We start from the raw sequence: 12,190 nt of genomic DNA, 5'->3' as shown, positions 1-12,190 counted from the left end.
TCTGTACTCTCTTTAAAGTCTCCTCATCCTTCTGGTGGTGTGGCAACCAGAATTGAACACAATATTCCAAGTGCGGCCTAACTAAGGTTCAAGCTGCAACATGACTTGCCAATTTGTAAACTCTATGCCCTCGCTGATGAAGGTAAGCATGCCGTATGCCTTCTTGACTACCTTCTCCACCTGTCAAGTTAGCTTAAGTTAGCTTTAAAACATAGCATGATTAGTTACATAGGCAAAATACCTTAAAATGAAGGTATTTTTTAACTAGAGCAGACCATACAGAAGATCCCATGGCCACACACAGTTCTTCCAGTGTGGCTCAAAAGTTAAACACAAAGGTGGAAAGGGTCAACATCCTGATACTCCCTCCCTAACAGCACAACAGGTGGACCTGCACCACATGGACCACAGTGGCTCAAGAAGCTGGCTCACTCCCACCTTCTTCAGGGTAAGTAGGGGCAGGTAATAAATGCTGGTCCAGCCAATGACACCCATGACCCATGAATGAATACATAACTGAAAATAGAGGTAGAATTTCTACTCCACTAGCTCAGGTGCACTGAAGTCAGCATATTTCATATAGACTGATAAACCATGATGTACATCACAGTTATTCACCAGCTGAACCTGCCAGAGGGAGTCAGCATTTTGTACAGCCATTGAAGTTTGCAACACAGAAGGAGGCCAAATGACTCATACTGGGACGCACGATGGCACAGTGGTTAGCATTGCTGCCTCACCACACTGGGTTCGATTCCCGGCTTGGATCACTGAGCGAAGTCTGCATATTCTCCCCGTGTCTGCACGGGTTTCTTCTGGGTGCTCTGGTTTCCTCCCACAGTCTGAAAGACGCACTGGTTAGGTGCATTGGCCATGCTAAATTCTCCCTCAGTGTACCCGAACAGGCACCGGAGTGTGGCGACTACAGGATTTTCACAGTAACTTAATTGCAGTATTAATGTAAGCCTACTTGTGACAATAAGGAATAAATAAACTTTGAACTGTATGTCAGTTCTTTGGTAAAGCTATCCAAAACTAATCCTACTAGAGTGCACGCTCTCTGTATCCCTGTATCTTTCTTTGCTTCGAATATTCACCCAACTGCCCCTTAAAAGTTGCAAAGCCTTTTTCTCAACTGCTCTCATACATCCATAACCCATTGCAAAAATAAATGTTCCCTCTGAATAGCCATTTTAAATTGATGATCCCTCACCACACATTCCCCAACCAGAGGAAAAATAGTCTTTCTCTATTCTTATGATCATAATTTTAAAAGCATCTGTTCAGTTTCCTTTGGTCTGACAAATATTTAAAATAAACCCCTGTTTCTTCTAATTAGTTTCTCATATCTGGCATTCTTCAGGTGGATTCTATGCTGTAGTTGAGCACAGTTTTTTTTAATTCATTTGTGGGACATGAGCGTTGCTGGCTGGCCAGATTTATTACCCATCTCTCATGACCCAAGCAGTTGAGAATCAACCACATTGCTGTGGATCTGAAGTCACATGTAGACCAGACCGAGTAAGGATGGCAGGTTTCCTTCCCTAAAGGACATTAGTGAATCAGATGGATTTTTGTGAGAATTGACAATGGTTTCATGGTCAGCAGTAGATTCTTAATTCCAGACATTTTTTAATTCAAATTCATTGCAAGTGACTAATAAATAAACTTTTAACTTTTTCTGTCATCTGCCGTGGTGGGATTTGAACCCGGGTCCCCAGAACATGAGCTGAGTTTCTGGATTAATAGTCGAGTGATAATATCACCAGGCCATCACCTCCCCTATAATCTCCATTTACTAAGTGTCCCCAGGAGGGCAGAATACCATAACTGTGCTCTACCCATTGCTCTACGACAATTTATCATGACTCCTTTACTGTTGTACTCCACACCCCTATTTCGAGAGATTAACCCATCATTTATAAATCAGGATATTATGTAATGCCAGTTGTTTCTGGTTATTCACATCTTCACAATCTTTCTGCTGAATATATGCTCTCTTCTGCTTGTTTTTCATCTGAAAAACTCTGCCCTTGCGTTTACCCACATTAGATTTCACTTTGAGCCCATTCTGCTAATGTATTAGCCGATTTTGGCTTCTTGAACCAGCTGAATGCTGAGGAGCACTATAACTATGCTCTACCCATTGCTCTAAAGACAATTTATCATGGCTTATTTACTGTTGTACTCCACAGCCCTATTTAGAGAGATTAAAACCATAAATTATAGACTTGCACCTCCCGGGTATTATGTAATCCCAGCTGTCTCTGGAATTCTGCCCACTGCCGGTGGCATGACCCCTGCTGGGTGGAATGAATTTTCATTTAGTTTTGTTCACAAAGTGACCTTTCCTTTTTCATATTTGAGTAGACGTTGGCTGTGCCATTTAAGATTATATTCCTGAGATACATCAGCGTTCTGCACATTTTGTAAAGTCACTGGATCAAAGTTAATATTGCAGAAACAGACCATTACACTTAACTGATTTAGGCTGATGCTTAATGTAAAGTTTATTTATTAGTGTCACAAGTAGGCTAACATTAACACTGCAATGTAGTTACTGTGAAAAGTGTGGCACAGTGGTTAGCACTGCTGCCTCTCAGTTCCAGGGACTCAGGTTCAATTCCCTGCTTGGGTCATTGCCTGTGTGGAGTCTGCACGTTCTCCCTGTGTCCGTGTGGATTTCTTCTGCGTGCTCTGGTTTCTTCCCACAGTCCAGAGATGTGCTGGCAAGGTTGATTGGCCATGTTGAATTGCTCCTTAGTGTCCTGGGACGTGTAAGTTAGAGGAATTAATGGGGCAAATATGTGGGGTTACGGGATTAGGGCCTGAGTGGGATTGTGGTTGGTGCAGACTTGCTAGGTGGAATGGTCTCCATCTGCACAGTAGGGATTCTATGAAAATCCCCTAGTCGCCACACTCCGGCACGTGTTCGGGTACACTGAGGGAGAATTTAGCATGGCCAATGTATCTAACCAGCATGTATTTCGGACTGTGGGGGGAAACTGGAGGCACCCAGAGGAAACCCATGCAGACGTAGGGAGGATGTGCAAACTCTGCACAGACACCGATCCAAGCCAGGAATTGAACCCGGGTCCCTGGTGCTGTGAAGCAGCAGTGCTAACCACTCTGCCATCGTGCCTCAGCCACTCTACTTCTAATCCTATCTGCGTATCTTTCTATTCCTTTCTCCCCTCTGTGTACTTGTCTAGCTTTTTCGTATGTACATCTGTGCTGTTCATCTCAGTTGCACCTTATGGTGTTGAGGCACATGTTCTCTGGGCAAAGAGGTTTCTCTTAAATTTCATTAGTGGCTAACTGGTTGACCTCTAGCTTTGAACATTTTCCTTTGCCCTTTGATATTTTTAAATCATCAGCTCAGCCTTCTGCTTTCTAGAGAGGAGAGCTTATCCAGGAATTGGATAAGCATCCTGATTTGAGAAGAGCAGTAGCAGGATACAGCCGAGAAAGTGCTTGTCCTTCAGCAAAGACTTTACACGGATTGTTTTCCTTTGCTACCCTTTCAGGTTTGTGCTACAAGAGCTAGGTGGCACTGCTGTACTGTTGGTAAACTCCTCAGTTGCATATCGCAAATGTTTCTTTTTATCATTTGCAGTTTTGATTTTCCCTTTTTTTTCTTTTCACCAGTACTGTTTAAGCTAAAAATGAAAATCCAGTTGTATTCTCTTTGTATCCATGGACATCTCTGGAGACTCATGATGAGCCATGTGGACAAATGAATCTCAACTTGTTGAAATTCTGTCTTCCCCTGTAGAACATAGTTCTTTCTGGAGGTTCAACAATGTTCAGGGACTTTGGACGCCGTCTGCAACGAGATCTAAAAAGAGTGGTAGATGCAAGGTTGAAAATCAGTGAACAGCTCAGTTCTGGTCGAATAAAGGTGAGTAACCCTGCTGTTTTTCAGCTAATAAGTTTGATGATTTAAAAAATTCAACTGTCAATATAATTCTCCCCTTTTAGAAATTAATTTAACCCCTTCCCTTTCTTTAAGGCCGATTTTTATTTTATTCGATTGGCTGGGGAAGCAGTTCTAGTTTGTTGAGGTGAATAATGCAAAACAGCGCAGAAGAGGCCCCTCAGCCCATCAAGTCTGCACCGACACACAAGAAACACCTACCCTCCTGCCTTATCCCATTTACCAGCACTTTGATGCCAAAACATTGAATGTGTTCAAGAAGTGGCTTCCATACAGCACTTGGGTCGAATGGGATCAGTGGTTGTAGGGAGAAAGCAGGATTAGGCTAGGAGTTGGACGATCAGCCATGATCATAATGAATGGCGGAGCAGGCTCAGCGGGTCAAATGGCCTTCTTCAGCTCCGATCTTCTATGTTTCTATACGACTCACAACATGATGGCCCCTGCTTTTGAAATCTGTGCCTTGATTGACAAAGTCAAGTGTCCTGTATGCCATTTTCACCACCTTTACTAACATGTTTAACACGACTAACATTACTAGCATAGTGTCAATGTTTGTGATGCCACCAGGAATGGATCTCTCGGGGCAGAGGTTCAGTATGGGTGATGATCTGTTTTTGGAGTGGGGCGGAAAGGGGGCCACATTCTCATTTAGAAGTGTTCCTCATGTTCCACTTGCATGGAGCAAGTGACCTGCGTCTTCCCAGGCCTGTCCTCAAATGGTTTCTTGAGGGTTGTCTGTCTTTTCCACAGAAGGTTGAAACTTGGGGCATTAACACTCAGGTTAGTTAACCGGGTTAGAGTGGCTGGTGGTTTACAGTTAACTGGGTTAGAGTGGCTGGTGGTTTACAGTTAACTGGGTTAGAGTGGCTGGTGGTTTACAGTTAACTGGGTTAGAGTGGCTGGTGGTTTACAGTTAACTGGGTTAGAGTGGCTGGTGGTTTACAGTTAACTGGGTTAGAGTGGCTAGTGGTTTACAATCCAACAGGAGGTGTGCCATTGAGAGCTGGAGTTGTCATCAGGGTCGTAGGATGTTCCAGTAGCAACTACAGGATTTAAGATGAGCGTGTGGGCTTTGTTTTTTGATGTGCTGTGTCAATGAGAGTGCTTGGATAGCAGGCAGCTTGGAGATGTTCCTCGAGGAGATCAGAAGGCTCGATAAATCACATAAGCTGAGTTGGTCTTGATATCCCAGAAATAGTTCTCATGACTTCCCAGAGGTGGATATCTGCCTCGTTTTGTGATGGTTGTTGAGTGTGGGCAGACACAGTACGAAGTCTGACAACACCAGGTTTAAGTCCAACCGATTTATTTGATAGTAAACTTGCAAGCTGTCGGGGTTTGCCCCTTCTTCAGGCGAATCACGTCATGAGTGTGGGCAGACCAGGGTGACTCGAGCAGTGCCTGGTGTTTTGGATCTGCTGTCCCAAGTAGTAGCCTGGTAGGAGGTTCACTGTTGTCTTGACCTTGGCTCAGGTGTCCTGGAGCTGTTGTCAATAGGGGCCTGTGCAATCAAAAATGATGCCCTTGTATTCTGGTTTCAGGTCTTGCTTAACAGACTAAGGCCTGATTTATAAACTGCCTGTCACAAGACAAACATAATGCAGATCTTAAAATAGGTTTGAATGGTTGGTGATGTGTGGGAACCGCTCCAGGAGAATGTGCTACGTCACTCCTGTTTATTTATGTAATTTAAACTAATATTTTTGACTTTGAGGTATTAAATAGGAGCTATTGTCACATTTATTTTAAAACCCATATTACTGGTTTGTAAAAGCCCTAAGAACAAGAGGTTTTTTTAAGCAAAAACTAAATGGCCTCACTGAGCGATTCTTGCAGGTTATTTATTCTTCTTTTCGTGCATTCCATGTTGAGATGATGATCAAATATGTTGTGGCAAACTGGCTGTGGTGGGATTTCCAGCCCCGCATCCCCACACTGGGTTTTCCTGCAGCAGACGCAGTGGGCCATTGGCCGCAGGCAGAATCTTCCAGTCCCGCCAAAGTCTGAGCTTCTTCATGGCTCATCTACCCTGCTGTTGGGGATCTGTCTTGTTGGGGTGGAGGTTGACTTCGAAGGACTGGAAGATCGCGCTGGCAGGAAGGGCTGGAAAATTCCACCCACTGATGAAAATGTGTCCAATTTGAAACTGTTTACAGTTTCTTTTAACCCCAGGTATGTACAAACACACACAAGTTACAGCATGGCAACACGCCACTCGATCCAATTAGCCTGTGTCAGCATTTGGCCTCTGCTGAACAGATGATGCTAATTGTAGTCACCCACCTTGTTCCCAAATCCCTTTATTCCCTGTCCCTTCAACCATTTAATCCCGGTTTGGGTCACTGTCTATGCAGAGTCTGCACGTTCTCCCCGTGTCTGTGTGGGTTTCCTCCGGGCACTCCAGTTTCCTCCCACAGTCTGAAAGAAAGATGTGCTGGTTAGGTGCATTGGCTGTGCTAAATTCCTCCTCAGTGTACCCAAACAGGAGTGTGGCGACTCGGGAATTTTCACAGTAACTTCATTGCAGCGTTAATGTTAGCCTACTTGTGACACTAATAAATAAACTTTAAACTTAACGTTGGCTGAGTTTCTCCGTCGACCAGAAATCTGGGAAATGAATTCTGCAGACCACCAACTGTACAGGAAAATTTATCTTTCTGCTCTAAAATTCAACCTTCTATCTGTGGCTTCATCGAAACATGGAAGACAGGAAGTGGAGGAGGCCATTCAGCCCTTCGAGCCTGCTGCGCCATTCAAAGTGATCATGGCTGATTGTCCAACTCAATAATCTAATCCTGATTTCTCCCCATAACCTTTGATCCCATTCACCCCAAGTGCTATATCCAGCTGCCTCTTGAACACATGCAATGTTTTGACATCAATTACTTCCTGTGGTCTTGAATTCCACAGGCTCACCACTCTTTGAATGAAGAAATGTTTCCTCATCTATGTACTAAATGGCCCACGTTGTATCCTCAGACTGGGAACCCTAGTTCTGGACTCCCCCACCATCAGGAACATTCTCCCTGCATCCACTCTGTCTAGTCCTGTTAGAATTTTATAAGTCTCTCTGAGATCCCACCTTGCTCATCTGAACTCCAGTGAAAACAATCCTAACCTAGCCAATCTCTCCTGGTACATCAGTCCCACCATCCCCAGAATCAGCCTGGTAAACCTTTGCTGCATTCCCTTCTCATTTCTAACACCTCAAGTGCTGGAAACCATATGTTTCTTATCCTAACCATTCATGTGTTTAAATAATTCTATCACATCTAGAAATCTGCGTTGATATAGTGGTGAAGTGTCGTGAGAATTCTACAAAATAAAAAGCCTCGATTTTTTTAAATGTTTAAAATTTACTTGCATTGATTAGACCAGAAAGCTAGATGAAAGCAACATTACCTAGAAGGAAGTTTGAAAGATGTGACTGAATAAGTTTCTATTCCTGTACAGTAGTAACTGTGATTCAGAATGCTTCTAAATGCTGATTTTTCAACTTTTGTTCATTAAGCCTAAGCCAATCGAGGTCCAGGCGATAACCCACCACATGCAGCGGTACGCAGTTTGGTTCGGTGGCTCCATGCTTGCATCAACAGTAAGTTGGCAAATTAATTCTTACCAAAGCAATGTTTTATGTAACTAGTATAAAAACAGTGGATGGAAAAAGTAGAAAGTCAGGCAGCATCTGTGGATTAAAGTTTCAAATCAACTCGGTGGTTAGCAGTGCTGTCTCACAGCCCCGAGGACCCAGTTTCGATTCCCAGCCTGGGTCACTGTCTGTGTGGAGTCTGCATGCTCTCCCCGTACCTGTGTGAGTTTCCTCTGGTTTCCTCCCACAGTCCGAAAGATGTGCATTGGCCATGCTAAACTCTCCCTCACTTTACCCGAACAGGCACCGGAAACTGTTGACTAGGGGAATTTCACAGTAACTTCATTGCGGTGTTAATGTAAGCCTACTTGTGACACCAAGTTATAAACTTTAAAATTCTCCTTTGGAACTGAAGAAAGGTAGAAACAGATGGGTTTTATGCTGTTGAAAACACAGGAAGGGTCAGGTCGAACGAAAAAAAGGTCCGGGATAGGTTAGAGAGCAGGAGGGGTTAAATGGAATAAAATCAAAGGGAGTGGCAATGATCATAAGATCCCTACAGTGCAGAAGATGGCCATTCAGCCCATCAACTGCACCGACAACAATCCCACCCCAGACTTATCCACATATTTACCCTGCTAACCCCTGTAATATACACATTCCAGGGCACTAAGGGACAATTTAGCATGGCCAATCAACCTAACCCGCACATCTCTGGACTGGATCTTTGGGAGGAAACCCGCGCAGACACGGGGAAAATATGCAAATTCCGCACAGACAGTGACCCAATCCAGGAATCGAACCCAGGTCTCTGGCACTGTGAGGCAGCACTGCTAACCACTGTGCTACCGTGCCGCCCCGTCCAGTGTCACTGTTAACAGCAGAATGAGGGACAACTTTTTGTGAAAGCAAAAACATGAAAACAAAGTAAAGATTGAAACTTGATAAAGAATCAAAACGGGGAAGAGAGTTCATGCTCTGAAGTTGTTGAACTCAGTGTTGAGTCCAGAAGGTTGTAAAGTGCCTCCATGGAAAATGAGGTGCTTGTTCCCAAGCTTGCATTAGACATTAGTGGAACGTTGTAGCAAGCTGAGGACAGAAATGTTAGCGCTAGAGGAAGGTGGTGAATTCAAATGGCAAGTGACCAGAAAATCAGCATCATGTTTGTGTATTGGGCAGAGGTGTTCTACAAAGCGATTGCCCTGTCTCTCTGTGCTGTCCCTCGTGGAGGAAACAGCATTGTGAGCAGCGAATGCAGTGGACTAAACTGAAAGAAGTACAAATGAAACACTGCTTCACCTGGAAGGAGTGCTTGGGGCCTTGGACAGTGAGCCGAGAGGAGGTGAAGGGGTTGGTGATATCCCTTCCATGATTGCATGGGAAGGTGCCTTGGGACGGGTGCAAGGTGTTGGGGTGATGGAGAATCACAGAATACTGCAGTGCAGAAGAGGCCATTCGGCCCATCGAGTCTGGACTGACACATGCAAGGCCCTGACCTGCCCATCTAATCCCATCTGCCAGCACTTGGCCCATAGCCTTGAGTGCTATGATGTGCCAAGTGCTCATCCAGGTACTTTTTAAAGGATGTGAGGCATCCCGCCTTCCCCACCCTCCCAGACAGTGCATTCCAGACTCTCACTGTCCTCTGAGTAAAAAGGTTTTTCCTCAAATTCCCCTGGTAAATATCCCACTCTTCACTTTTAATTTGCGTCCCCTCGTAACTGACCCTTCAACTAAGGGGAACAGCTGCTCCCTATCCACCCTGTCTGTGCCTCTCATAATCTTGAACACCTCAATCAGGTTGCCCCTCAGTCTTTTCTGTGAAAACAACCCCTCAGTCTTCTCCAGTGAAAACAACCCGAGCCTACCCATAACTCTTCATAACTTAAATGTTCCTTCCCAGGCAGCATCCCGGTGAATCTCCTCTGCATCCCCTCCAGTGCAATCACATCCTTCTGACAATGTGACGACCAGAACTGCACATAGTGCTCCAGCTATGGCCTCACCAAAGTTCTATATAACTCCATCATGGCCCCTCTGCTTTTGTAATCTATACCCTAATTGATAAAGGCAAGTGTGCCATGTGCCTTTTTCACCATCCTATTAATCTGCCTTTCCACCTTCAGGGACCTATGGACAAACACACCAAGGTCCCTTTGTTCTTCAGAGCTTCCCAGTGTCAGACCTTTCGTGATATACTTCCTTGTCAAATTACTTCTTCCAAAGTGGACCAGGGTGTTGCAGAGGGCATGTCCCTTTTGAATGCTGACAGGTTTAAAGTTTATTTATTAGTGTCATGAGTAGGCTTACACTGCAATGGAATTACTGTGAAAATCCCCTAGCTGCCACACTCTGCGTCCTGTTTGGGTACATGAGGGAGAATTTAACATGGTCAATGCACCTAACCAGCACGTGTTTCAGACTGGGAGGAAATCGGAGCACTGGGAGGAAACCCACGCAGACACGGGGAGAATGTGCAAACTCCACACAAACAGTGACCCAAATGGGGAATTGAACCCAGGTCCCTGGCACTGTGAGGCAGCAGTGCTAACCACTGGGCCATCATGCTGCCCTAAAGGGGAGGGGAGGGAAAGATATGTTTGGTAGTGGCATCACACTGGAGTTGGAGAAAATGGTGGAAGATAATTCTTTGAATGTGGAGGCTGGTGGAGTGGAAAAGGAGGACAGGGGTAACCTACTGTATTTGTGGAAGTGGTGGGGAAGGGGGAGGGCAGAAGCACAGGAAATATTTTATATCAGCTTGATATGAGAATGTCATTTTTGTTTTAAATTCTGCTGAAGTCTTACCTATCTCTTAGCCATTGCACAGGATAAATGAAAGGTGGGGTAGAAAGAAACAAGACTCACGGTGTCGTTGCTACATTTTATTTTTCCTTTCAACAGCCTGAGTTTTACCAAGTGTGTCACACAAAGAAAGATTACGAAGAGTTTGGCCCAAGCATTTGTCGGCACAACCCAGTTTTTGGCGTCATGTCATAATGGCAGCTGTGAGTAACTGCAGCGGAAGGAATTGGAGATCCTGCAACAAGACAGGATGGGTGCAAGAACTAGCAAGTTTGTACCACTGCTGAACTGAAGTCTGGACAGTGGTAGCTGCGATGCTTATCCGGCAAGGTTTGGACACTGGCTAGAATCATTTCTACTAAGCTCAACATGTGCCAGATATTTATGTTCCCGCAACGTCCCTTTCTTCCCTTATTTAAGCTTACTGCGCCAAGTGATTTGGATTTAAGGTATAGTACCCTCCTCTGAGTAGGTTTTGATAAGTAATGCTAGCAGCGCTAATCCTCCCTCCCTCATGAAATGGTTCGATATAGGGATTTGTTTCCTAATGTAAATATGGAAAGATATATTGCAGATTCATTCGACTGGTTTATATTTCATAATTGTTTTGTAGTTTAAGATGGAAATGTTCTCAGCACAATATAGATGAGTGTGATGTGTATTTATGTACATAGTTGAATATCTTGAACTTGGAAATATGGAGCTCCTTAGCAGCCGCTGTTTGTTTATTTAAAAGAACAGGAAGTTTTCTCTTGGGGAAAGTTTTTTTTGTCAAAGTAAGATTATCCTGAAGTTTATTTATTTATTTTTTGGGTTACAGTATTGGTTGTAATATCATGTCTTAGAAACGTTGGTGCTTCTTAAATAGTTATTTATTATCAGTGTTTCAGGGTCACTTTTTTGAGCCGGGATATGGACAGCAATGTTAAATATTCTGAGATTCTAATAGATGGATGAAATGCTACCATGCACCATTTTAATAAAGGCACTTCACAATGCATATGCTCCAGGATTTGATTATTTTCTCTTCTATAAGGTTTTGTCTTTAGTGAATAGCTACTTCTATCTTAATCTGGTCTTCTTTTTGTGATTTGAATGAAAGAACTTTAACTATGGGCTGTAAGGCCTCTTTTCTGTGCTGTAAGGTTCAAAATGAACCAGTACTGGAGGATTTATTATGGTGCTTAAATTGAATTATTCAATAATTGCATTAATTGAAACTTGTAATTAAATTTTCACAGCAGACCGTAAATCATTTCAATGTCTTATTACTCATTGCTTAAATATCTTGAAATAATATACTTCAGTATTTACTTCATAGAATGGTTATAACGTAGGAGGAAACTGTAACTCTCTGCTTTACACTTCCCAGCCTTTTCCCTGTAGACCTGCAAATGTTTTTTTAAATCTCCAGCTCTTATCTAAATTCTCTTTGAAAACCACAATTGAATCTGCCTCCCACTCTCTCTCAGGCAGGTCCTAACTACTTGCTGTGAAAAGTTTTTGTTCTCCATGCCGCTGTTGGTTGCTCTTGCCTTTATATCGGTGTCCACTTGGCACTTAGCCCTTCTGCCTGTGGGAACAGTTTCTATCTACACTCTTTAAAGTATATATTTTTTAAATTCATTCATGGGACATGAATGTTGCTGGCTGGCTAGCTGTTGAACCAGGAGCAGTCCTTGTCACAGTGAATGTCTCAGCACTCTACACCAGCATCCCCCATGACAATGGCATTGCTGCAACTGCCTCAGTACTCAACTGCCAGTTTCCAGATGCAATTTTACAACTCATCCGCTTCATCCTGGACCATAATGTCTTCAACACCCAGTTCTTCATCCAGACACACAAAAAGCCAT

At 43.8% G+C, this 12,190-nt stretch overlaps 1 protein-coding gene across 1 annotated transcript in view; it reads left to right on the top strand.

The window, feature by feature from the left end:
- Nucleotides 1–11,406, top strand: part of LOC145358735 (actin-related protein 3B) — a 92,616-nt gene extending 81,210 nt beyond the window's left edge. Inside the window, exons 10-12 of the mRNA XM_080212993.1 lie at nt 3,776–3,901; nt 7,452–7,535; nt 10,434–11,406. Coding sequence (XP_080069119.1) covers nt 3,776–3,901; nt 7,452–7,535; nt 10,434–10,529 — 306 coding nt within the window. The 3' untranslated portion in view covers nt 10,530–11,406. The remainder of the gene's footprint in view (nt 1–3,775; nt 3,902–7,451; nt 7,536–10,433) is intronic.
- Nucleotides 11,407–12,190: the final 784 nt, after the last annotated feature.

Source organism: Carcharhinus amblyrhynchos, chromosome 2, assembly GCF_965287045.1.
Source record: "Carcharhinus amblyrhynchos chromosome 2, sCarAmb.v2.hapA, whole genome shotgun sequence".
In the NCBI taxonomy this organism is placed as follows: Eukaryota; Metazoa; Chordata; class Chondrichthyes; order Carcharhiniformes; family Carcharhinidae; genus Carcharhinus; species Carcharhinus amblyrhynchos.
Note: the sequence above shows the minus strand (reverse complement) of the source record. Positions and strands in the feature narration are given on the sequence as shown.